Raw genomic sequence first — 27,618 nt, 5'->3', positions numbered from 1 at the left:
TGTGTATAAAATTGGTATTCTTTCGTTCCTAAATTTTTATTGAATTCACCAATGAAACCATTTGTGCCTTCTAATGATTAATTAAATTTCTTTAATAGACATAGAGCTATTTAAATGATGTTAGTTTGATAATTTGAATTTTTTAAGGAATGTGTCCATTCCTATCATCTAAGATGTCAAATTTTTGACACAAAGTTGTTTATAATATTCCCCTATTATTCTTTCAATCTGTAAGAGCTGCAGTGAAACTCTTTAGTTCTCCTAATATTTAAACTGCTCTCCAAATTAATATGTAGTAGTCATGTCTATTAACAATGGCAAAACTCGGGCGGCACATGTGGCTCAGTCGGTAGGGCGCCGGCCCCATATACCGAGGGTGACGGGTTCAGACCTGGCCCCGGCCAAACTGCAACCAAAAAAAAAAAAAAAATAGCCAGGCGTTGTCGCGGGCGCCTGTAGTCCCAGCTACTCGGGAGGCTGAGGCAAGAGAATCACTTAAGCCCAAGAGTTGGAGGTTGCTGTGACCTGTGTGAGGCCATGGCACTCTACCGAGGGCCATAAAGTGAGACTCTGTCTCTACAAAAAAAAAAAAAAAACAATGGCAAAACTCGGCTCGGCGCCTGTGGCTCAAGTGGCTAAGGTGCTGGCCACATACACCTGAGCTGGCAGGTTCGAATCTAGCCTGGGCCCGCCAAACAATGATGGCTGCAACCAAACAAAAAATAGCCAGGCGCTGTGGTGGGCACCTATAGTCCCAGCTACTTGGGAGGCGGAGGCAAGAGAATCGCATGAGCCCAGGAGTAGGTGGTTGCTGTGAGCTGTGATGCCACAGCATTCTACCCAGGGCGACAGCTTGAGGCTCTGTCTCAAAAAAAAAACAAACAAAAAAAACAATGGCAAAACTCTAGTTTAGACTAATACATGTGAACTATAGTTAGTTTAAATCAACAATGAATTCAAAGAACGTAACTGAACTTTTCTTTTTTTTGTTTGAGACAGAGTCTCACTTTGTTGCCCTTCGTACAGTCCATGGCATCACAGTTCACAGCAACCTCAAACTCTTTGGCTCGGGCAATCCTTTTGCCTAAGCCTTCCAAGTAGCTGGGACTACAGGCACCTGCCACAATGCCTGGCTATTTTTAGAGACGAGGTCTTGCTCTGACTCAGGCTGATCTTATGAGCTTAGGCAATCGATTGTCTTGGCCTCCCAGAGTGCTAGGGTTATAGGCATGAGCCACTGTGCCTGGCCTTGAACTTTTCATAATCAAGGATAAAAGAGTTACTGAAATACCATTAGAAATACCCTTTTTCGGGTGGCGCCTGTGGCTCAAGGAGTAGGGCGCTTGTCCCATATACCGGAGGTGGTGGGTTCAAACCCAGCCCCGGCCAAAAAAAAAAAAAGAAATACCCTTTTTCCCCGAAAATAAGACAGTGTCTTATATTAAGGTCTGCTCCCAAAGATGCGCTAGGTCTTATTTTCAGGGGACGTCTTATCTTTCCTGTAAGTAGGTCTTATTTTCGGAGGATGTCTTATTTTCGGGGAAATGGGTTATCTGCAAAAGAATCTAAGGTTGCAAGTGATATGATATAAATCCTGCTTATATCAACACTAGGTATAAGGTGGTTTTGACACCTTATTGTCTATAGAACTTGACAACAGGAAAAACAAAATAGCACAGCAAATGGCACTTCATTATTGGCATATGTAATGGATAAAAGGGGGTGGGTCTAAACAGCTTATATATTATGTCCTACCTTTAAAAAAAGCAGCAATGGGGTAATCAAGTTCAGGGCAGTCCTGCCTGGACAGCTGCCCTGTGATCCGATTCTACTGACCCCTGCTATTCATCACTCTTTCCTAAGATTGAGAGGGCAAGCTCCTAGGGAGTGACCACCACAATAGACAGACACAAGCCAACAGTAATCTGGTTTGAGCAAAAAAACAGATGGCGCTGCAATAAATTTACAAATCTGCATTCATGGGGCTGTTAAAACACCCAGAAGCTAAAAGACTCTAAGGGCCCCAGGAGGATCTCCTACTTGCCTGTTTCTAAAGGCCATTTCTCTTTCCAAGAACATTGAGTTCATACACTTCACAAAGAGAATGAAGATAAAATCCTTTACAAAAAAGGGAGGGGGGAAAGCCTCCTGACCTAATTAATCTCCAGAGCTTGGATCTCAATGCTGAATGACAGATATTAGAGTAATCATTTTGGAGAACTAAGAGGGGGGGAAAAAAAAAGGTTTAAGTGGAGGGAAGCAAAGAGAACCTGTTAAAATAGCAATGAAAAAAACATTACATCTCTTTCAAATACTGCACACAACAGATCTTTCAAGTAGAAAATGATTCAATAATGTATGCATTTATTTTTAAAATGAATCAGATTAGTCCCATGTGTGACCCGCTGGTCCATCTGTATATGCTGGACTTAATAGGCACGATTCTCTCTCTTACTTCAGTATGAAGTATGAGAGAGAGATAAATTTAGTTTAATTTTCAGCAGATCAGCCTATCCATTTTCCAAATGGACCATCTGGATCAGCCTATTAAAATTAATTTATAACTTTGCAGAGTGAAAATTCGTTTGTTAGCTTAAATAAAGTTGCCAAAACTTTTTGTTGTGTCATTGTTTTCTGACGGTTGTTTCTGTATAGTGGGCAGAGTGTTTCAACTTCTAAATTTATCTTATTCAATTGATCTATTGATTTAGATTAAGAGGTAAGGTGTGAATTGAATCTCCAAACAGTTAAAACTGTAACTCTCTAAACATCAATTACCAAACCTTTTTTTTTTTTAAGAGACAGAGTCTCACTTTGTCACCCTGGGTAGAGTGCTGTAGCATCACAGCTCACAGCAACCTCCAGCTTTCGGGCCTAGACAATTCTCTTGCCTCAGCCTCCCAAGTAACTGGGACTACAGGTGCCTGCCACAACGCCCATTTTGTTGTTGCAGTTTGGCTGGGGCTGGGTTTGAACCCGCTACCCTCCTCTGTATATGGGGCTGGCACACTACTCATTGAGCCAGGCACCACCTTCTTCTTCTTTCTCTTTTTTTTTTTTTTTTTAAATAAAGCTTCCTTGAACGACTTGATTCTATTTGCTAAGCAATTATTTTTATAAGAGAAAATATGCCCACCTGAAAAATGTTTATTATGAGTAAATAAAAATGAATGTGTCATAATTTTAAGCACTTTCCCTCTAAATTAACACTGTATGCAAACATGAGTCAGAATACAGAAATACTGAAATCCAAGTTTCAAATCACTGTCAAGACAAGTCATCTAACCTCTCCAAACCTCCATTTTCTTCATCTACAAATTGGAAAACACATAATGTCCGGCAAATTTACAGGGTTATTGTAAAGATGAAGTGTTATCTGCATGGTGGGTGTTCAGCAAATATTAGCTCTCTCATCCTGTTCCTAGAACATGACATAAATTCAAGTAAATTAAGAGCAATCCTTGAGGTGGCACCTGCCCATAGCTCAGTGAGTAAGGCGCTGGCCACATACACCCAAGGCTAGAGGGTTTGAACCCGGCACTGGCCAGCTAAACAACAAAGACAACTGCAACAAAAAAAATAGCTGGACGTTGTAGCAGATGCCTATAGTCCGAGCTACTTGGGAGGCTGAGGCAAGAGAATCGTTTAAGCCCCAGAGTTTGAGGTTGCTATGAGCTGTGATGCCACAGCACTTTACTGAGGGCTACATAGTGAGACTCTGTCTCAAAAAACAAAAAACAACAACAACAAAAAAAGGCAGCATCTGTGGCTCAGTGGGTAGGGCACCAGCCCAATATAATGAGTGTGGCGAGTTTGAACCTGGCCCTGGCCAAACTGCAACAAAAAATAGCCGGGTGTTGTGGCAGGTGCCTATAGCCCCAGCTACTCAGGAGGCTGAGGCAAGAAACTTGCCTAAGCCCAGGAGTTGGAGGTTGCTGTGAGCTATGATGCCACAGCACTCAACTGAGGGTGATAAAGTGAGACTATATTAAAAAAAAAGGTGTAATGCTTGCCATAAGTGCAGTAAATTATTTTTACTGTAATAGTGCCCGTTCTGTACAATTTTATCTTAAAAATAAATAGGTGAGTTGTTTTTTTCTCTAGTAAGAACTTTTTTGTAAGGAAGTAAGGAAGATGTTAGAAGTTTCTATAGACAATGGGAACAGATTTTTAGCCAGTATTTTTGGACATCTTGTTTTTGTTTTTGTTTGTAGAGACAGAGTCTCACTTTATGGCCCTCGGTAGAGTGCTGTGGCATCACACAGCTCACAGCAACCTCCAACTCCTGGGCTTAAGTGATTCTCTTGCCTCAGCCTCCCGAGTAGCTGGGACTACAGGCGCCCGCCACAACACCCGGCTATTTTTTGTTGTTGTTGTTGCAGTTCAGCCGGGGCCGGGTTTGAACCCGCCACCCTCGGTATATGGGGCCGGCGCCTTACCGACTGAGCCACAGGCGCCGCCCTATTTTTGGACATCTTAATAGTTAAAAAGACCATGACACTGAACTTTGACAAGTGAAATGGATTACCTGTGGAGGATAGGGCATAGCAGTGAGCAAAAAAAAGTTTTTAAGATGCAAACAAAATATTGCTCAGACTAAAAGGAAATAACTTTCTTATAGGCAAACTTGTTTTGTTAATATTTTTTTAAAATGTACAAAGAATCTTAACAGGGAAATAAAGTTTAATGTCAACTATGTACATGGAAGAAGCATTTAAAGTTATTTTCCTTGAAGAAAACTCTTTTATTTAGTATTCGCTATATATAACCAATTCACTGCCCCGAACTTGTATGCCTAAATGTTTTTCTTTCTTTTTTTTTTTCTTTTTGAGACAGAGTCTAACAGTATCATGGGTCAGCCTAACGCACAGCAACCTCAAACTCCTGGGCTTGTGCAATCCTCCTGCCACAGTCTCCCAAGTAGCTGGGACTACAAACACAATGGCCAGCAAGTTTTTCAATTTTTAGTAGAGATGGGGTCTCGCTCTTGCTCAGGCTAGTCTTAAATTCCTGAGCTCAAATGATCCTCCCTCATCAGCCTCCCAGAGTGTTAGGATTAAACGCAGGAGCCACTGTGCTCAGCATCACATAGATGTTTCTGAAATAATAAGGAAAACAATGTCACCTCATTGAGACTGATGGATATGGCCAAACCAACTTTAAAGTACTCTTAATTAACACTCCAGTGATTAAAGAATACCAAATCAACGGTTTTCTGTCTTTTTGGTTTTTTTTTTGTAGAGACAGAGTCTCACTTTATGGCCCTCGGTAGAGTACTGTGGCATCACACAGCTCACAGCAACCTCCAGCTTTTGGGCTTAAGCGATTCTCTTGCCTCAGCCTTCCAAGTAGCTGGGACTACAGGCGCCCGCCACAACGCCCAGCTATTTTTTGGTTGCAGTTCAGCCGGGGCCGGGTTTGAACCCGCCACCCTCGGTATATGGAGCCGGCACCTTACCAACTGAGCCACAGGCGCTGCCCCCTGTCTTTTGTTTTTTTGTTGGTAGCTTTTTAAGTAGGACTGAATTTCATACCTGTCTAAGTGAATTCTTCTCTGGTATTATCTTCCTAGGGGGTTCTCCATTATTACAGTCTTCTCTCTCTGAGGAATTCTGTGAAAGAAAGTAAGCTTTAATTCAGTTCTCATTATCTTCAATCTTATTCTGTGGGAGTAAACTGAATTATATTTCTAATTCTGTAAGCTAGAGTGCCACATATATTTATGCATTTATTCATTTGAAGATTTATATACATACAAACATATGTAAAGGAAAACATATGCCCATGTATATAAATAAATCATGTAAAGATCTGGGTCAAAAGTACTTCATGTACTGCCTAGGAGATCATATTCAGTACAAATCTAGCTTAATTTTTTTTTTTTTACTTTTTGACACAGGTTGACACTGGACACAAGAAAGCTTCTGTCTACACTTACTTGGTAGCAACATAAACCCTGATTATTACTTTCTATTTAAAAAAATTAGTTTTCAACTATAGTAAATGTTTGTTTGGCAAAGATCTCCAAGTGTGGGTCCTAAAATTAGTTCTTTCTCTTCCTCCTCTTCTCAGATTTGATTTTCCTATCTTCAACAAAAGTAGGTTAGCACAAATGACAAGATTTAATCATCGGTTTAAGACTGGAATCCATTCCTAGTCATTATCACCTTGAATAGCAGCCAGAAGACCTGAAATATCAATGAGGTTTTTTTAATACTTGCTGCATGGAGGTATTTCAATAAACCAATTGAAAATGAGTTTAGAGGGCGGCGCCTGTGCCTAAGTGAGTAGGGCACCAGTCCCATATACCGAGGGTGGAGGGTTCAAACCCAGCCTCAGTCAAACTGCAACAACACCAAAAAGTAACCAGGCGTTGTAGCGGGCGCCTGTAGTCCCAGCTACTCGGGAGGTTGAGGCAGGAGAATTGCCTAAGCCCAGGAGTTGGAGGTTGCTGTGAGCTGTGTGACACAACGGCACTCTACCGAGGGCAATAAAGTGAGACTCTGTCTCTACAAGAAAAAAAAAAGAAAATGAGTTTAGAGCACTGGTTCTCAACCTGTGGGTCGCAACCCATTTATAACAATGAAAATACATCCGGCATATCAGATATTTACATTACAATTCACAACAAGGGCAAAATTACAGTTATGAAGTAGCAATGAAAATAATTTTGTGGTAGAGGGTCTCCACAACATGAAGAACTGTATTAAAGGGTCGTGGCATTAGGAGGCATTAGGAAGGTTAAGAACCACTGGTTTAGAGGGCTGGCGCCCGTAGTTCAGTGGTTGGGGCACTGGCCACAGGTACCAGGGCTGGTGGGTTCAAAACTGGCCTGGGCCTGCTGAACAATGACAGCAACAACAGAAAAATAGCTGGGTGTTGTGGCAGGTGCCTGACGTCACATCTACTTGGGAGGGTGGGGCAAGAGAATCCCTAAAGCCGAAGAGTTTGAGGTTGTTGTGAGCTGTGACACCACAGACTCTACTGGGTGTGACATAGTGAGACTCTAAAAAAAAAAAAAGGAAGAAAATGAATTGCTAAAATATCTATGAGTCAACGTGCTGTTAATCACTGTCTAAAAGGCAAAATATAGAAAATCCAAATTACATATTAGTTAGGTTCTATTTTCTACAACTACGTTTATAACATTAATATGTTAAATTATTTATTTATTTTAGAAGCACTCTGTCAGCCAGGCTAGAGTACAGTGGTGTAATCATAGCTCACTGTAACCTTGAACTCCTAGTCTCATTCCCATGAGTCTCTCCAGTAGCTAGAAATACAGGTATGCACTACCATACCTGGCTATAAATTTTTAATTTTTTTTGCAGAGATGGAGTCTTGCTATATTTCCCAGGTTGGCCTCAAACTTCTGACCTCAAGCAATACTCCTGCCTCAGCCTCCCAAAGTGTGAGCCACTGTACTCAGACTATAAAATATATATATTTTCTTGAGAGCCTTAACCTGTCACCCTGTGTAGAGTGCTGTGCCGTCACAGCTCACAGCAACCTCAAACTCTTGGGCTTAAGCAATTCTTGTGCCTCAGCCTCCCAAGGAGCTGGGACTACAGGTGCCTGCCACAATGCCTGGCTATTTTTTTTTTTTATTGTTGTTGCAGTTGTCATTGTTGTTTTAGCTGGCCCAGGCCAGGTTTGAACCCACCAGCCTGTATGTGGCCAGTGTGGCTGGCACCCTAACCACTGTACATTGGTGCCACCAAGACTATAAAATATTTTAAAACTTGCAATTGATACATTCATTAGTTATCACATCCTAACTGGAGAGTTACTTTATTTTTAGGTCCAGAAATTATTTCCAACATATGAGTTTAACTGATAATTTCCATATACCCATAGTAATTATTACTACATGTAAGTTTCGCGTTTTTGGTTTGTATTAGATATTATATTTTAGAAGATATCAAAGGATAAAAAATGTTCTGTGTCCTTCTAAGGCCCTTTCACCTCTGTGGCTAACATCTGTGTGCTTTGTGTGTCACCTTTAGTTAGCATGACAGGGAAGCACCCCAAAGTGTTCCCTTAGGGCGGGAATCTTTTACATTTGTAATGATGACTTTATGGGAAAGGTCCCTAAAATTAAAACAAAAAGCATTCTATGTCACAAACAAAGGGACAGAGATTTAAGAACTTCAGGAGCTCTAACATCTACCAAAAAATTGGGGAAGGATAAATTGAATTAATGACTACATAGCTGGACAAACAAAGAAACTGGGAATATATGTTATTACAAGAGAATTGAGGCTGGACATGGTGGCTCATGCCTGTAATCCTAACACTTTGGGATGCTGAGGCAGTAGGATCGCCTCAGGAGGAGCTCAGGAATTAAAGGTCACAATAAGCTATGATCATACCACAATAACCAAGTCTGGGCAGCAGAGCAAGACCTTAAGAGAAAGGCTAGGCACAGTGGCTCACACTTGTAATCCTAGCATTCTGGGAGGATTGCTTGAGATCAGGTATTTGAGACCAGCCTGAGCAAGAGCAAGACCCTGTCACTAAAAATAGCTTGGCGTTGTGGCTGGCACCTATACCTATAGTCCCAGTTACTCAGAAGGCTGAAGCAAGAGGATCCCTTGAGTCTAAGAGTTTAAGGTTGCTGTGAGCTATGATGCCAAGCTCTCTACCAAGGGCAACAAAGTGAGGCTCTGTCTTTAAAAAAAAGGGGAGAGGGGTAAGGAGGAGTGAGTCAAATAAAAAGGGGGAAAAGTCAACATTAAAACCCTAAAATCAAGATATTTATTTATTTAATTTTGTTTTTTCTTAAAGTATAGATGTTTTAAGCCAAAATTAAATTTTAATAGTATATAATAGAAACTTATATTTAATTATAAATTTACAATTTGCAAGTAACTATTCCACAGGTCATGATATTTCACTCTCCTTTAAATAAAATACTATATCAGATTATATAAACCTGTAAGGTCCTATTTAAAAATTAATTATGTTTATTGAAATCTCATTATATAACATTACATTATTCTTAACAATACCACCTATATATTCTTCCACTGTGGCTCAAGTGGCTAATGTGCCAGCCACATACACCTGAGCTGGCGGGTTCGAATCCAGCCTGGGCCCGCCAAACAACAATGACGGCTGCAACCAAAAAAATAGCCGGGTGTTGTGGCGGGTACCTGTAATACCAGCTACTTGGGAGGTGGAGGCAGGAGAATCGGTTGAGCCCAGGAGTTTGAGGTTGCTGTGAGCTGTGATGCCACTGCACTCTACCCAGAGTGATAGCTTGAGGCTCTGTCTCAAAAAAAAAAAAGAATAATGTAACTCTGGGTTGTAATGTGGCTGGTCCAAACTGACAGAGCTAGCTGTGGGAGGAAAGCAGAGAGCTGCCTTGGCCAAGGCCAGCACCACTTCAGACTGAGGGCTGTAGTCTGATTTTCACTAGTCAGTGGGGAAAGATGCTCAGTGGGAAAAGAACCGCTTTTCCTAAAGGGGGGGAATCCATAAACATTGTTGCAGCTAAGTTTTCAGATAGATCAACATAACATGTTTCTTCTGGACCATCCATCACGAGAAATCAAATGAAAACAAAAAAATCCAACTTTAGTGTTATAGAACGCAGAGTCAGGGACATTATATCGTTGTGAGATCAGATGCAAGGCATGAATAGTGAAGAGAAGAGGCAGAAGGCCAGTGAATAAGAACTATGAGTAGCTCTACAGTCTTGAGGGTAAGGGGTAATGATGAAATAGCAATGTGTACCAAGGTAGGTGATAACCTCAGTGTCCCTCAAAACCTTTCCCACATCCGGAAGAGCTCCATAGCAATCTCTCACATTATTATCTATGAGGAATCCCAAGAAACAATGTGTATAACTGCCCTATGTCATCGTGCTAAATTATGTCTAATAAACTCCATTTAAGTATAACTAGTGAATATAGGAAAGAATTATCAAAAGATGCTAAAATTAGCAAATAAAAGTTTGAAAAATACAGGATTATTGCATGATCTCAATATATTTTTCCACAAGATAGGTAATAATTACAAAAGGAAAACAAAGTAACCTCACAGTGGAGAATTCCAGCTGCTCGGGAGGCTGAGGCAAGAGGATTGCTTGAGTCCAAGAGTTTAAGGTTGCTGTGAGCTATGATGCCACAGCACTCTACCCAGGGCAACTGAGTGAAAAAAAAAGTCAAGGCTATGAAATGCGCACAACACACAGGGGAAAAAAAACAACTCAGGGACTGTCTCAGATTAAAGGAAACTAAAGAGACATGGCAACTAAATGTAACATGTGATCTGAGGTTTTCTTTTCCCATATAAATTACTGGGACAATTGGAAAATTTTTAATATGAACCATAGATAAGCTAATAGCTTATCAATATTAATTTCCTGGTTGTTTCACCATTTTCAAAATCTACATACAGAAAAATTCATTCTTTGTGGTATGTAGTTTTATAAGTTTTGACAAATTTTTGGTTGTGTAACTACTAACACAATCAAGATATGAATTATGAAACAATTCCAACACTTCCTTATAACTCCCTTGTTAATTCTCCTTTATAGTCAACCCTCTCTCAATTGAAAATAACTGACTTTTTGGCATAGTAGTTTTGCTTCTTTTTCAGAATGTCACATAAATCAAATTCTATAGCATGTAAGCTTTTGAATCTGGCTTTTCTCACTTAATATATGTGTAGTAGAGAGCCATTTATATTGCTATATATATTATCAGTATTTCCTTCTTTTTTATTGACAAATAGTACTCCATTCATTACATGCCACAGTGTGTTTAACCATTTAATTTCCTGATTTTGATCGTTTGTCTTGTGGGTCCCTCTCCCAATGTCCTTACTTTTAGGTAACATACACTAAGCCATTTAGGGGTAAAGAAACATTCTGTCTATAACTTTCAAAATATTCAGAAAAAATATTATGTAAATGAATGTACCTTGGTGTAGAGAGATTTTACTTGCTGAATGTGTACTGTATGTAGTAACAATCTTCTATAGTAGCATTACAGTAGTGTCCCCTTCCTTATCTATGGTTTTGCTTTCCATAGTTTCAACTAAAGCAGTCAACTTCAATGCTAAAATATTAAATGCGAAATGTGAGAAATAATAAGTTTTACATTGCCTCCTGTTCTGAGTAGTGTGATGAAATCTCATGCCAATCCACTTTGTACTGCCCAGGATGTGAATCATCACTTTGTTCAGTATATTCATATTGTATATGCTCCTGACATCCATCCACCCTCATCATCAAAGCTCTGTGATCTAGGATCACCTGAAGCAGATGATCTCCCTTCTGATAAACTGTCAAAAGTCAATCACAATGCCTATTCACACTGCTCCATCACAATGCCAATGTCATTCACCTCACTTCATCTCATCATGTAGGTATTTGATTATTCCACATCATCACAACAAGGGTAAATACAGTATAATATGAGAGATGGAAACTATATCCACATAACTTTTGTTGCAGCATGTGTTATAATTATTCTATTTTATTATAACTGTGTTTCTTTCACTGTGCCTAAGTTATAAATTAAACTTTATGATAGGTACGTGAATACAGGTAAAAAACAGTATATATAGATTGGTACTTATCCAAAGTTTCAGGTATCTACCGGGGGTCTTAGAATGTATCTCCCATGAATATTAGGGGGGGTGCTGTATATTAAAAATTTCTGAAAAGGGGGCGGCGCCTGTGGCTCAGTCGGTAAGGCGCCAGCCCCATATACCGAGGGTGGCAGGTTCAAACTCGGCCCCGGCCAAACTGCAACCAGAAAATAGCTGGGCATTGTGGCGGGCGCCTGTAGTCCCAGCTACTCGGGAGGCCGAGGCAAGAGAATCGCTTAAGCCCAGGAGTTGGAGGTTGCTGTGAGCTGTGTGATGCCATGGCACTCTACCGAGGGCCATAAAGTGAGACCTTGTCTCTACAAAAAAAAAAAAAATTTCTGAAAAGGATTCTATACAACTTGTCACCTTTTATATAAACACTAATATTTATTTCATAGTCCAGTACTTACTTGCTAGCTTATAATTAAAAGGGGAAGAATAAAGTATTTCTGATAGTACGGAATTTAATTTCAAACTGGAAGCATTTGGGATTTGCCAACATAGTAACAGAAGTTTGGGTAAAGAAAAATCAATAGATGAAATACTGCTGAAGTTCATGTATTAGGTCTCAGGGATGGATTTTGGATAAAATATTTCTAATGACAACCTGGGTAAATAAAAATAAAAAAGTAAGGCCGGCCCCGTGGCTCACACCTGTAATCCTACCACGGTGGCAGGTGGATTGCCCTGAGCTCACAGGTTCGAGACCAGCCTAAGCAAGAGTGAGACCCCCGTCTCTAAAAACACTGGGTGTTGTGACAGGCGCCTGTAGTTCCAGCTACTTGGGAGGCTGACGCAAGAGAATCGCTTGAGCCAAAGAGTCTGAGGTTGGCTGTGAGCTATGATGCCACAGTACTCTACTGAGGGTGACAAAGTAAGACTTTGTCTCAAAAAAAAAAAAAAATCACATCAAAAAATTATTCAGATGATAAACTAAATAAACTATCTCAAAATCAACACATCTCAATGTATAGCATTCTTTTACCACCCTCACCCATTTCTAGTGAGCTCTTTCCTCTTAATTTTTCTTTTTATCTGAACTTGAACTCTCAGAGTCAGTCTTTAGTCATTCCTTTTTTTTCTTTGAACATATCTAGCCAATTTCTAATCTGTAAAATTCTCATTTGAATCATCTATTTTAATATATCTGACCCCGCTTTTGCATTTCCACTGCCTCTACTCCAGTCCAGACCTCCCAAAACCTCTTACCAATGCTATGACTATTTAGAAAGCCTTCTCACATCCTTGTCTAAATCTGTACTTGATACATCCTACTGTCAGAACTAAAGTTATAAAAAACATAGCTGGGCATACGATGCCACACACCTGTAGTCCCAGCTATTCAGAAGGCTGAGGTAGGAGGATCAGTTTAAGCACAAGAGTCTATAGTGAGCTGTGATTACTATGATGACACTACTGCAATCTAACCTAAGGAACAGGGGGAGATCTTGTCTCGAAACCCAAAAAACAAACAACAAAAAATCTTTTATAGCTTTGGCAATAACAAGATAAACCCAAACATCTTAGTATAGCATCCATAAGACAGTCAAATGAACTTTCCATCAAACATGACATGACTTTCCACCATTTACATGACATTACTTTTCATTCACCAGAATTTTAAAAAGCACTCTTTCATTCGTGGTTTTGCTAATGTTCCCTCAAATGTGTAACAGCCTTTTTTCCCAGCCTATAAAAAGTCCTCCTTCAAGAGTCAAGTAAGAAAATACCATCTCTCCGAAGATTATGTTTACACTCTCACCTTCAACTATCAGTTTCGTTTTCAATTTGGGATTTGCTCTTTATATTCATCTCTTTACATTATATCTCTATATGAACATGTTTTCTGCCCCACCCTACACCATAAGTTAAGGCCAGTTTCTTTTTCATCTTCATATTCCAGTGGCTCAGCACAAAGCTAGAGAACATACTTTTTATATGCTTGCTGGATTGAACACTATTGCTAGATTAATCTCTCTTAAACGCCACTACTGTCACAACGGTCTTTTCCTAAAATACTTTTAGTGGCGTTTGTTTTTATGATATCAAATAATATGAAGTACTAGGCCTAGTTTTAAAGACAATCCAGAATTTTCAGCTACTTTACACCATGTCATTTCTCTCAACATACATTTTCTGCCCTAGTTAAACAAGTGTCTTCATAGTCTCACAAACATCTAGTGTGATCTTAAAATTTTTACGCTGGGGGGGGCGCCCAGAGCTCAGTGGGTGGAGCTACAGCCACATACACCCATACTGATGGGTTCGAACCTGGCCTGGGCCAGCTAAACAACAATGACAATTGTAACAACAATAACAAAAAAAATAGCTGGGTGTTGTGGTGGGCGCCTGTAGTCCCAGCTACTTGGGAGGCTGAGGCAAGAGAATTGGTTAAGCCCAAGAGTTTGAGGTTGCTGTGAGCTGTAACGCCAGGGCACTCTACTGAGGGGGACATAGCAAGACTCTATCTCAAAAAAAAAAATTACAATTAAATTATAACGCTGGAGAGATCCTTTAGTCTAATTCACGCAACAATTACCAACACAAGAAGATTAATTTGTTCAGGTCCAATACTTTATTTATTTGGAGTTTTTGGCCAGGGCTGGGTTTGAACCCGACACCTCCAGTATATGGGGCAGGTGGCCTACTCCTTTGAGCCACAGGTGCTGCCCCCAAGTCCAATACATTCTTAAAATAAAGTTCAACTGTTATCTTCACTAAAAAGACATACAACATGAGATCAGCCTGAGCAAGAATGATACCCTGTCTCTAAAAATACCCAGGCATTGTGGCAGGTACCTATAGTCCCAACTACTCAGGAGGCTGAGGCAAGAGGAGCATTTGAGCCCAAGAGTTTGAGGTTGCTGTGAGTTACGATGTCACAGCACTCTAACAAAGACATCAAAGTGAGACTCTGTCTCAAAACAACAAAAAACAAACAAAAAACCTTCCCTAAAACCAAACCATTCAACTACTCCATCTTACTCTACTGGGAATTCCTTAACATTTTTAACTTGATACACAGAAGCTATCACTTAATTAGATAAATTTTTACATTATTACTCTCAACTAACCAATAAGATAGAAAGCTTTCTGAGAAAATTCTTTGTTGCTCCTTCTACCCACCAACACATTACATAATATACAGATAAATGGTACTCAATAAATAATGGAAACCCTATACCCCCCAGTGTCCAGCTAACTCAAAAAATGGTTTTCATAGCAGAGAAACTTAGGGACAGCCCAACTACATACAGACCTACTGTCCCACTGCTTATTATGCCCATATGATCATTTAGAGCAGGAATTAACAAGCTCTGACATGCTGCATATTTTTGAAAATAAAGTTTTGTTGGAATGCCACCATATTTGTCCATTTGCCTTTAGTCCATTGCTACTTTCACACTACAAGGGCAGAGATGAGAAGTCACAGCAGAGGTTGTAAGGCCCACAAAGCCTCAAATGTTTATCATCTGGTCCTTTGTAGAAAAAGTCTGCCAATACTTAACCAAAGCATTACTTTTTTTTTTTGAGACAGAGTCTCAAGCTGATGCCCTGGGTAGAGTGCTATGGTGTCATAGCTCACAGCAACCTCCAACTCAGGCTCAAGTGATCCTCTTGCCTCAGTTTTACTATTTTTAGCAGGGTCTCGCTCTTTTTTGCTCAGGCTGGTCTCAAACTCATGAGCTCAAACAATCCACCAGTCTCAGCCTCCCACAGTGCTAGGATTACAGGCCTAAGCCACTGCACCCGGCCAGTATTACTAACTTTTAAGAATGATTTTGTTGGCTCAGCCCCACAGCACAGTAGGGGACAAACTGCAATAAAAAAATAGCCGGGCGTTGTGGCGGGTGCCTATAGTCCCAGCTACTCGGGAGGCTAAGGCAAGAGAATCACCTAAGCCCAGGAGTTGGGGGTTGCTGTGAGCTGTGTGACGCCATGGCACTCTACCGAGGGTGATAAAGTAAGACTCTGTCTCTACAAAAAAAAAAAAAAAAAGAGGGGGGTGGGGCCTTGGTGTGTGTCACACTTTATGGGGGCAAGACATGATTGCAAGAGGGACTTTACCTAACAATTGCAATCAGTGTAACCTGGCTTATTGTACTCTCAATGAATCCCCAACAATAAAAAAAAAAAAAAAAAAAAAATTTACAAAGAGGTGGCCAAAACACAGAGAGTATTTCGTCAATAAAAGTACATTTAGCTACAATTTCTATTTTCCCTATGTATAGTGACTTTATGGGTAACTTGTGGGACAGCATGAATTTTTTTTTTTTTTTTTTTGAGATGGAGTCTTACTTTATTGCCCTCGGTAGAGTGCCTTGGTGTCACAGCTCACAGCAACCTCAAACTCTTGGGCTTAAGTGATTCTCTTGCCCTCAGCCTCCGGAGTAGCTGGGACCACAGGTGCCTGCCACAATGCCCGGCTATTTTTGGTTGCTGTTCCTTTGTTATGATGCCATATAAACCCAAGTTCTAATCAAATCTTTGAGTTACTTGTTCCTTGAGTTCTCTCACGTACATACAGAACATGTTAATAAACTTTTGTTTTTCTGTAGTTAATCTGTCTTTTTTTGTTTGTTTGTTTGTTTTTGAGACAGAGCCTCGAGCTATCACCCTCAGTAGAGTGCCGTTGCATCACAGCTCACAGCAACCTCCAAATCCTGGGCTCAAGCGATTCTCTTGCCCTCAGCCTCCCGAGTAGCTGGGACCACAGGTGCCCGCCACAATGCCCGGCTATTTTTGGTTCCTGTTCCTTTGTTATGATGCCATATAAACCCAAGTTCTAATCAAATCTTCGAGTTACTTGTTCCTTGAGTTCTCTCACATACATACAGAACAAACATGTTAATAAACTTTTGTTTTTCTGTAGTTAATCTGTCATTTTTTTGTTGTTTTTTTTTTGTTTGTTTGTTTTTGAGACAGAGCCTCAAGCTGTCGCCCTCAGTAGAGTGCCGTTGCATCACAGCTCACAGCAACCTCCAAATCCTGGGCTCAAGTGATTCCCCTGCCTCCACCTCCCAAGTAGCTGGGACTACAGGCGCCCGCCACAACACCCAGTTATTATTATTTTATTTTGGGGGGTTGCAGCCGTCATTGTTTGGCAGACCCGGGCTGGATTCGAACCTGCCAGCTCAGGTGTATGTGGCTGGCGCCTTAGCCACTTGAGCCACAGGCGCTGAGCCTATTTTTTTTTTTTTTAATTGTTGGGGATTCATTGAGGGCACAAGAAACCTGGTTACACTGATTGCATTTGTTAGGTAAAGTCCCTCTTTGTAATGAATATTTTTTAAATAAAGGTACATTTAGCTACAAAGTCAGATTTCCTATCTGTATGGTGACTTCATGTGTGACTTTTGGGACACCCTATATTGAGAATCACTAATAAGTTAGTAATTGGATTAATGATTTTCCCCATTAACTTATTAGATGACTTGAGCTAATTATATCCTCCAAATATACATGATTTGCAATTTACAAAAATAGGAATAATTAGTCTTCTACAAGGTTAAAATGTAATTTAGCTACACGGATAAAATCATTCAAACTCTTCAATGAAAGGTAACATTTAAAAAAAAAACGACTGTGTAGAAAAAAAAGAAAAAAACACTGTGTACGTGTATGTTTAATTAATCTTCCTAGGGTACAAGGGGGAAAACTTAGCTCATTTCAGTTCAGAAGCTGATTGAGGAGTCCTATTCAAGGACCAGTTTTTAGGGAGGACCTTGAGTGTCCTCAGAAGATAATATTCTTCATCATGTTTTTATGCACATTGCTTCTCCAATAGGTTTATCATTTGCCATACTTTATTAACAACCACATAAAAGCAACTGTATACTACTAGACTTCAACAAATCCACCAGTTACAGCTTTCAAAAAGTGTTTTTTTCTAGTAATATACCAGTCCAAGCACAGGATTAGGAACTAGACAGAAGGAAAAGCACTCTCTGGGACAACCAAACAGGACTTTATTACTACTGCCTTACTCCCTGTGACAGAAGTCAAAAAACTGCCAAGTAGGTTCCCCCCATCCACATTGACCAACAGTAACCATTAAACACTACAGATGCAGACTTTCTCAAAATGCAAAGGGATTGTGTACATTTGCAAAGAACAACAATTTTTTATGCTTCCAAATTCTTAATCCTGTTTGGAGCTGTCAGTGGGGGTTAATGGAAGCCTTGGATAGGAGAATTCCAATCTGGTTGGCAGATGGATAGGTTGGTTATAGCTGCATAACTATGCCTTGCCTGCAGGCACAATTCAGAACACTGTTAAAGCAATATAAAGTCTCTGTCAAGCTGAACCATTTGGATCAGTAGCAAGGAGAAATGATAATAAAAAAGAAGTTCATTTCTGGGCCTTCTGCATTTATGCTAGTATGCAGAAACTGATTAATTGTCGTAGTGTGCTGGTCTTCTATACCTCAGATTTCTACTTCTAGAGTAGATTTTGCATGCTAATATAATCATTCTCCCTCTTGAGACATTAGCAAATAATCAAATGAAAAACAGGATCATAATTTACTGAGATTCAAGCAATTCTCTATGCAAATTTGACTTGTTATTGCTGCTGCCTCGTTAATCTGAATGCCTTTGACAAACTCCTTTGATTTATGAACTCGTGACAACTCCAATGTGTATATATTTTGCTAGATTGACATTATCATTAAGAGTGGGTGGACTGAGCTCACATGAATGGCTGATTTTATTCGCTGGTGTCTGCTGCTCAACAGCTGAGCATCTCCTCCTCACAAAGCCCCTGAGCGGCAGGCTCTTCCCATCTTCCCATCCATTCATCATCTCGATGTTAATTGGCCCAGGCTTTAAGCAAATTTTCAACACGATTTAAAGGCACGATGACACTGATTACTGACCCTCTGCCATACGGTGCCTATTGATTAACCTGACAGAGATGATGAGCTTGAGGGAAACTAGGTATGTGGGGACCTCAGGGGGAAAAATATATTGTCTATGCAGGCAAACACTTGTCATTACCTCACAAGCCAGAATTTGCACAGCACGTATTCTAAAAACACACTACTGCTTTAACACCTACAGCTGACAGAGACAGTGCTGTCTGTATTCAGAGATATTACAAATATGTCATGTCAAAGCACATGACACATTCAGTATTTAGAGGAATTCCCCAGATAGATGACTGCCTCTCAATCCATTATGCTTGTGCTGGCTAACGTATATAATTTAGGTTAAATTCAAAGAAAGTAACTAGATGGCCTGGTAGTCTTATAACAAAAACAAATGAAAATGGAAAAACTATATACATTCTTGAAAATAGAGGATGGAAGGAAGGAAGGATTAAAATGATATGTTATCATTCTATCTCTATTAAAAAAGAGGTATTCTTAAACAGGAAAAAAACATCAAAATTATTTTACAGATTTTGATTTCTATTCTTTTAATATTGCTACCTGATTCCACAACCATCAAAACTACCAGCACAGAAAGTACTGAAAAACTGAATATTTTAACATAAAGAAATATTTTAAGTCTAGCAAACAGCCCTCATAAATTCTTGCTTGCTCAATTTCAACAACTGTGGTGCCAACTACTATACTTAGGAAAATTGCACAGGATCTTTGAAGTTAAGCTTCATAAAAAGACCATTTCGCTATCAGAGAAAAAAAATTAAAGTTCATAATTAATAGTTTCTGAGCACATACACTGGTAACAAACCAAAATCTGCTTTAAAATATTGCTAGGTCTGCAACTTATACAAGCAATATCGTGCAGCAAATTATCAGGGATTTTTTTTTAAAAAGCAACCATTTTTAGATACAGACAGTTATTATTTAAAACAAAGCCAACAAAACAAATTCCCTCTGGCCACACGTATCACCTTGTTTACTTACGAGTCCTGTGGGAACAGCCAATATACAATTTTATACACGGAGATTTTAGAGCAGCACTAACAGTTATTTCAAAGCTAAAATAATAGAAAACTGAACAACTGCCCGGCTATATTCTCTATTACAGTGACATGGGCTGTTAATGTAAGAGATCAAATGTTTCTCAAGTCAAACAGCATTGGTGCCTGTTATACTGGAACATGTAGCCTACTCCTGCTCTTTTAAGATAAACAAGCTCAACTAAGCACTGAGATACTCTGATAAGGACAGAGAGATAAAATTCACCAGGGAGTGACAAGGCAGCAAGTGGTATTGCTTTTTTGTTAACTTTTAAGTCACAGAAAATATCACAACATTTTAATATTTCACCATTAAAATCTAGCTATTAAAAAAAAGAAATTTGCAGCAAATATGAAAACCAAAAAAAGCTAGAATTGTTAACTGTTTTGTGACTAGGAGAGCTATCACACAGCTGTCTGAACACATTCAGCTTTGTGACTTCTTAATCAAAGGTTTGAACATCAACTTAGCAATGACTATGAGTATATAAAAGACTTTGTAATTATGTTAATATGCTCCACATCAGAAGTAACAGTCCATTTTAACTAAAGGTTTTTTGGCTCTAAAGCCTTGAATTAAAACAGACAAACAAAAACAAACCTCATACCTTACCCTTTCAAGTAGGTATTTTTACATTTTAGTCTACTTTCATACCAATACAATCAGAAAGCCACATTTATTTATAACAATATGGCTTAACATTTTAAAAAAAATCCAAGATAGTCTTGCAAAGCAGGCATCTATATATTACTGCAGGATGTTTTGCTTGACAGAGTTAAGACTAACATTCTTTCAGAGGAAAAAAATGATTTTTACACTGTTTAAAATACAACAATGTACAAAGTAGCTAAATAAGCAAGATAAAATGAGTAACAATTCACCAGGGAGATTTGTGATAGAAAGACACATAAAATAAAAAGCTAAGCACACCTATCTTGTGAACAAAAATATAACTAGCTTTATTAATACCTCTTACCTTTAAATCTATATGAATCTTCTTCCCTAGCCCCCAGTTTTTGGCTGGGGCTGGGTTTGAACCCGCCACCTCAGGGCATATGGGGCCGGCGCCCTACTCCTTTGAGCCACAGGCGCTGCCCCCAGAATCTTAAAAAATCTTTTTTCCTTTTCAATATATTACCCTCACATGTGTTTAGAAAAGATTCTTACATGTCACAATTTTCTTTGGTGCAATATTTACACATTTAAATCCAGAGCTCCTCTGCATACAATTTTGTGTAAATTAAGAGTCACACAACATTGGTTTTTACTAATGAGAATATCTGTTTATTTTTGCAACTCAAAGACCTCGGCATTATATAGATTTTTTTTTTTATTTCTCAAAATAGAGTTAACTATAAAACATTTAGTATGTGTGCCAATATCCTTTCTGAAAAATTATTATGTTTATCATCCTTGTTTCTGATTTTTTTCCCCATTTTCATCACTTTGAATCTTTTCCTACTTTAGTGTTACCATTTAATTACAATTTAACAACATCTTAAAAGAAATTTAAGGTTCCTTCAAACTTGACAAACTAAATAAAACCATCCCAAGTAAGTAAGTACATTTCTGAAAACCAGATCAGGATGGATGAAGAAGTGTGTTTAGATGTTTATTTCTATTATGAATTGGCACTTTCTTTCTCCCCACTATTAAATTATTATTCTATAGGCTTATTATTATCCTGTAGTTTTTTCCATTAATTACACAAAGTCTTAATATCCATACAGGTCTTTAAATGTGCAAATATCAACCATTCCTCTCATTTATTTCTATACATTTTAGGTTCCCAAGGCTGTAAAGCACCACCCAGAATATGCCTTAAAGAACTGCAACACATTGAAAAAAACAAAGAAACAAAACCCCATCTTACTTTAAATCCCTTCTTTTTTTCTTAAAATGCTAAGTAGACTATTAACTACCTTCCTTATTTGGATACTTGAGTTTAATTTATAAAACTTTGCTTTTACTATAAATCCTGCCTTCTCATTTTCTGCTAATCTTTAATAGAGAAATAAAAAAACTAGAATGAGGGCAAATAGAAACAGCTAATACAACTCAAATTGACTGCATTCTCAAAGGCCTCCAAGTAGTCAGACACCAAGGCATTATTGGCCTAAAGGATTTAAAATTTAAGTGAGGAGGCTTCTATTTCTGAAGGGCCAAAGGTTATAAATACCAATTCGTATCTTCAATTTTCATTTGTTAACATCACCAAACAACAAAATGGAAAGAAAACCAAAAGAGATTAACTTGGTTTTGATCAGGAGTAGTTTAATAAATTTATTTAGGAAGATGGCTAATTTTACTGCCCCAGTGATAAACAAACTTGTTGGGTTTTTTGCTATAGTTTAAAATAATGCCCTTTGATGTCTAAGTAACAGGTTTGTTTTTTTTTAAGATTTTTTTTCTCCAAGAGAAGAAATTGCTTTTTCTATAGTGATGCAAAGAGTTTTTACAAAAAGATTATGTCCGTCTGTCCTTCTAACAAAATTACTTACCTTAAACCTGCAGTCTTAAATTATTAGTATGCTAGAAAGTAGTTATATACCATATTCTATTTTGCTAAAGAGAATTTTTGTTTGTGCACATCTGACAAATCCTACACTTAATTTGATTTTGCTGTTATTTCTTTCCATACTATAACTATCTTCAGTCTAAATAATAACAAAAAAACTATATTATTTTCTCAGTATTAGTCCATAAGCCACTAAATAATTTTAAAAGTTGTATTATCATTTAGCAGGGGTAGAAAGTTTTATTTGGAAATATTAATGGTATTAGTTTAAGGAAAAAATAAGTGAGAAACCCAAATGTTCCCAAATTATTCTTTGAGCAACACTTTAATTTTAAAGTGGGCTTTCGACTTAATTTAATAATCATTTTGGCATGAAATTGGGCTAATTTTAATCAATGATCTTTTAACATCTATTATTAGCTATCATCAATAGCATTTTGTTGTGCTATGGAATGAAAAAAATTGCTTCATTAATGTATCGAATATTAACTTTAATGCCACAGTAGTTGCTTTTGCAATACAGAACCTGTGAATACCATAATAGCCAACTTTGGTATTAGAGTATGTCCTGCCAAAATCTCCTCTTGTGGAAACCAGTATACATCTTTTGCGCCTGCAGACAATGAAGTCGATACTTGACTTCAAATCAGTTGCCTATCACTGACTGTTGTACAAAGGACATTCTGGGTAGTGGTCAGTAAAGAAAGCATGGCCATTTCTAAATGCCAGTGGTTCCCAACATCTCCTTTCCTTCTCAGTAGAATGAAGTCTGAGAGCACTGACTGCCGGGTCATTCAACACACGAGGGCTTAGAAAGGTTTCAAGAATAACAGAGGTCATGCAATTGCCAAAAGAGCATTAGCCACTCAATCATAATGGATAATTAAATGACCTACATGATTCCTGAAATAGCTGCTCTATATTTGGTCTATTACTTGCATCCCCCAAGATAAGCTACTCATCTGGTCTGCCTTGACCCACAAAAGTCCAACCTGTGCTGGAAAACTAGCCACATGCTTCTATTGGTTTGTAAAGCCCCCGGACACTCCCTCCCCCATAGTCATGCCCCAGACGCTGCTTTCACGAGGACACATATAAAAAATCAATCTTGTACCCTTCTCCCTATTGCGCTCTCTAGAATACAAATGACTAAAGGAAAGAAAAAAATTAGTAAATTCCTGGTTTAGATCTTTGGGGGATAGAGGGAAGAAACGTAAGAACTACAGAGAAGGAAAGTCATGATAAATTTTTTTTAAAGTTTCACTCATAAGCCTTCAAAGAATTTTACATTTGATTATAAAGCTAGTCAGGGATTTTTGTGGGCAGCAACATTAAAACTCCAATTGCCTAGATTGCATTTTTGTTGCGGTGGGCTATTAAGTCTTTTTTGGCCTAGTTTTTTAGTCCATACAGAAAGCAAACTGCCTCTCAACAAAATGAAATATACACAGCACCAACTATTTTTATAACAGCAGGAGCAAAAGGAGCAAGAATCTACATGCTTTAAATTCTAATCTCTCTGAACAGGTCAATAGTCTCACTAGAATATTTGATCAGAAATATAACCAAGTAGAAGCCAGGCTCATTTAATAGCAGAAATATACTGGAGAATTTGCTTCTTTAGGAGAAAAGGTCTGCCTGTGGCCTTAGAGGTAGCTGCACATCTAGCAAGCACTGCAGAAAGAGGCAAGAGACAAGTAACCAAAGACAATCCCACCATAAAGGCAAGGGAGAAGGGATATAAGGGACAAAGAGCTCACACGGAGAACACTTTGGAGGCTAGTGGAATTTTTCAGTTTTCACAGGAAATTATGTAGCTTGAGGCTACTGACTATCCTGATCTCTTACTAGTGCATGAATAGCTTATTAAATCTAGAACATATCTGTTTTAGTTAACTTCTGGGCAAGGGGGTGGGGGGCAAAGGGAGAGAAGAGAACAAAATGTACTTAAATGCTAAATTTTTTCTCCAGGCTGACTGCCTTTCATCCAATAAGACATTCAAAGCAGTGACCCAGCAAATGGACTGAAAAAGCAATCTTCCATCCCAGTGCCACATTATCATTCCTATTCAGTATTCTCCATGAGATATCTCAATCAACTGTATGTAAGTGACAACGCAGCCCATTGCTGGGTTAATTAAACATTTGACTTTAACACCCTCCCCGTCATTAAGCAAATAAAAACAGATAATTCAAACTGCACTTCATCCTCAGGGTACACAACACACATGTCAAAATTAAGAGAGTCCAGGGCCTCTGGGGAATTTTGTTGGGACTATAATCAGTTTAAATCTTATCTGGTTTATCAATTATTCTATTGATTAAACCAAAGCGATTATACACAACTCCTCTGTCACATGGGATTGATGTCAGCAGAGCAAGAAAATAACTCCGGGAGGTTCCAAACTGATTTTAAAAGAGACCAACAGACAGACCAATAAACAGTCGATTATTACATACCAGTGATCCATATACTGAAGAGTTGATTCTTAGTTTCAGGCGGGTGAAGTGAACTGTTTCCAATCACTATGTCCCTCTGCTTACACCTTATAGTTGGCTTGAGTAAATTTATGTCTTAAAAGATCACCATATTTTCTACTGATTTAAACAGAAGCTAGCATACTGAGCAGTTAAAATACATTTTATAGATAATGACCCTAAGCTTTAACAGAATCTCAAAAATGAGAAACTAAAATTTTTTCTAATATTCTTACCTATATGCATGCAACCAGTAGCATGCAGGCATAAAAAGGGGTCATATAATAGCTGGGTGTTGTGGCAGGCACCTGTAGTCCCAGCTACTCGGGAGGCTGAGGCAAGAGAATTGTCTAAGCCCCAGAACTGGAGGTTGCTGTGAGCTGTGTGACGCCACAGCACTCTATCAAGGGCGGCAAAGTGAAACTGTGTCTCAAAAAAGGGGGGGGGCAGGGGCATACATGTATGTGAGTCTGATTCTCCTAAAAAATATAATAACCCAGATAGTCCAATGTCCTAAAACACCATATTCCTGAAAAACAGAATCTAAGAAATCAGAAAGACCTTAATATAAATGGAATCATTATTCCGTTTATTAATTCCACGGCAAACATCTTCAAAGTCATTAATAACACTGAAAATACAGGAAGCTCTACCTTCAAATGAAACGTTTATATCCACACCCTAACATAACAAGTTTCCACCAGAAATTTTTAACCACAATTTAGATACCCTCCTGCCAATTCATTGTGTAATATTCTTCAAATGTCTAGAACCCTTATCACTTCAAGGCCATGCCCTACTATATATGAGAAAAGCACTAATAAAACCTACAAAGGGGGATGGGCAGTTAGACTACGCCATACCTGAAATCTATGCACTCATAGACATGCTCTTCAGAAAAGAAATTTGTTCACAGCTATGTTGGCACCACATGTGCTTTCAGCCATAATTTAACTTATCTTCTTCAGATTTTTTGTTTTCCAGCGGACTAAGTAAGAAACCTGCATTAGCATGCTGTATTCTACACTCACCACTAGAAATACTGTGGGTGCTATTTGTAATTGTATTCTTTTTAAGAGGTTTATTCTCTGCAGCTGTTTTCTGCTTGCAGTGTATTTTGTGTAATCAGCACATCATCATAAATACATTGGCTGTTCCCCTGAGGGTAGCTGTCAGTGTTTAATTTACAGAACAACCTGGCCAATGTGAATTTTAACACTATAGCACTATGGCAAAGAGTTACCACACTCTGTGAAAAACAGGTTTCTATGAATTTTTATATCAAGAGTCGGTCCCAGGACAATTTAGGTTCTAGAAATAGACTGTTTAAAGAAGCACTTTATTCCTTGTATGCAGTGGACTCTTTCCCATTATAGCCTCAGAAGAAGCTTTGATCTAACGAACCAAAGCACAAGTGGGTACTACCAATTCTGAAGACAATATAGACTGAAAATCTAGCATCTACCAGTAGGAGGCACTGTAACAAATGTCACCTATCTCTTTAAGCTACATTTAGAGCTATCACAAACATCACCGCTACGTTAGAAGGTATATAAAGGCAGAGGGAAAACCACTGAAGAGGCAGATAAGTCTGAAGTATGCTGTTTTTTGCCAAAAAGAATACTGTTTATATAGGTCTGTTACTAAGCCAAACGTAGCTCAACATACAAATAAAAAAAAAAAGGAGAGAGAGACTAGACGATCATGGTGGCTCCTGTTGGTAATTCTAGCACTTTGGGAGGTGGAGGTGGGAAGGTTCCTTGAGGCCAGGAGTTTGAGACCAGCCTGAGCAACACAGTGAGACCCCTGTCTTTATAAAAAAATAGAGAAGGTAGCCAGGTATGGTGCTGTGCACCTATAGTCCCAGGTATTTGGGAGGCTGAGGCAGGAGGATCACTTCAGCCCAGGAGTTTGAGATTGCAGTGAGCTATAATGATGCCCCTGCACTTCATTCTGGGTGATAGAGCAAGACCTCATTTCAAAGGAAAAGAAAAAAAAAAGAAAGAAAGAAGAGGCTCGGCACCCATAGCTCAGTGGTTAGGACACCAGCCACGTACACCGAGGCTGACAGGTTTGAACCTAGCCCAGGCCTGCCACACAATTACAACTACAACAACAACAAAATAGCTAAGCGTCGTGACAGGTGCCTATAGTCCCAGCTACTTGGGAGGCTGAGCAACAGAATTGCTTAAGCCCAAGAGTTTGAGGTTGCTGTGAGCTGTGATGCCATGGCACTCTACCGAGGGCAACATAGTGAGACTTTGTCAAAAAAAAAAGAAAGAAGAGACTAATGGTTAACAACAGTAGTAATCCCCTCCCCCAAAATTATATGCATACTGTTACATAGATTCTCAATAAATGTTTACTAAATAACAAAAAGCTTCTTGAGGACAGGGTCTGAATCTTAATTTATGATCAATACTTTGTACAGTACTTGGCACACAGAAGGTACTCTGTATATCAACCTAATAGAGGTTTGGCCAATTGTGAAAGGTCATGTTACTTATAAAGCTTTAAAATCTTAGATCTATATGCTATGAAAAGGCATTTTCTAAATCAATAAAATACTGATTTAAAAAATGCCTTAAGGCCAGAACAAAAAGTACACATCATGTATTTTAGTTATTTTAATGATAGCTGTTTGTACAAGAATCCTAAGTTGCTCGACCTTACAATAAAAAACAAATTAGCATACAAAATTCTGACATTCAAACCAATATATATATATATTTTTTTTGGAGACAGAGCCTCAAGCTGTTGCCCTGGGTAGAGTGCCATGACATCACAGCTCCAAGCAACCTCCAACTGGGGTTCCTGGGCTCAAGCGATTCTCCTGCCTTCACCTCCCAAGTAGCGGGGACTACAGGCGCCCACCACAACGCCCGGCTTTGTCGTCATTGTTGTTTGGCGGGCCCAGGCCGGATTCGAACCCGCCAGCTCAGGTGTATGTGGCTGGCGCCTTAGCCATTTGAGCCACAGGGGCTGAGCCTCAATCCTATATTTTCATAATGAAGATCACATAGAAGAAATGAAGGCTGGTTGCAGTGGCTCATGCCTGTAATCTCAGCAATCTGAGAGGCTGAGGTGGGCG

At 39.0% G+C, this 27,618-nt stretch overlaps 1 protein-coding gene across 5 annotated transcripts in view; it reads right to left on the bottom strand.

Moving 5' to 3' along the window:
- The window catches only part of BTRC (beta-transducin repeat containing E3 ubiquitin protein ligase), a 204,126-nt gene that overhangs the window by 88,574 nt on the left and 87,934 nt on the right, over nucleotides 1–27,618 (bottom strand). For 3 of the 5 annotated variants that reach the window (XM_053584718.1, XM_053584721.1, XM_053584719.1), the window contains one exon: nucleotides 5,535–5,612. The exons of the other annotated variants lie outside the window; for them this stretch is intronic. In XM_053584718.1, coding sequence (XP_053440693.1) covers nucleotides 5,535–5,612 — 78 coding nt within the window. The remainder of the gene's footprint in view (nucleotides 1–5,534; nucleotides 5,613–27,618) is intronic. 5 annotated transcript variants of the gene reach the window in all.

The sequence above is a fragment of the Nycticebus coucang genome, chromosome 3 (assembly GCF_027406575.1).
Source record: "Nycticebus coucang isolate mNycCou1 chromosome 3, mNycCou1.pri, whole genome shotgun sequence".
Lineage (NCBI taxonomy): Eukaryota > Metazoa > Chordata > Mammalia > Primates > Lorisidae > Nycticebus > Nycticebus coucang.
This window is presented reverse-complemented; position numbering and strand designations above follow the sequence as displayed.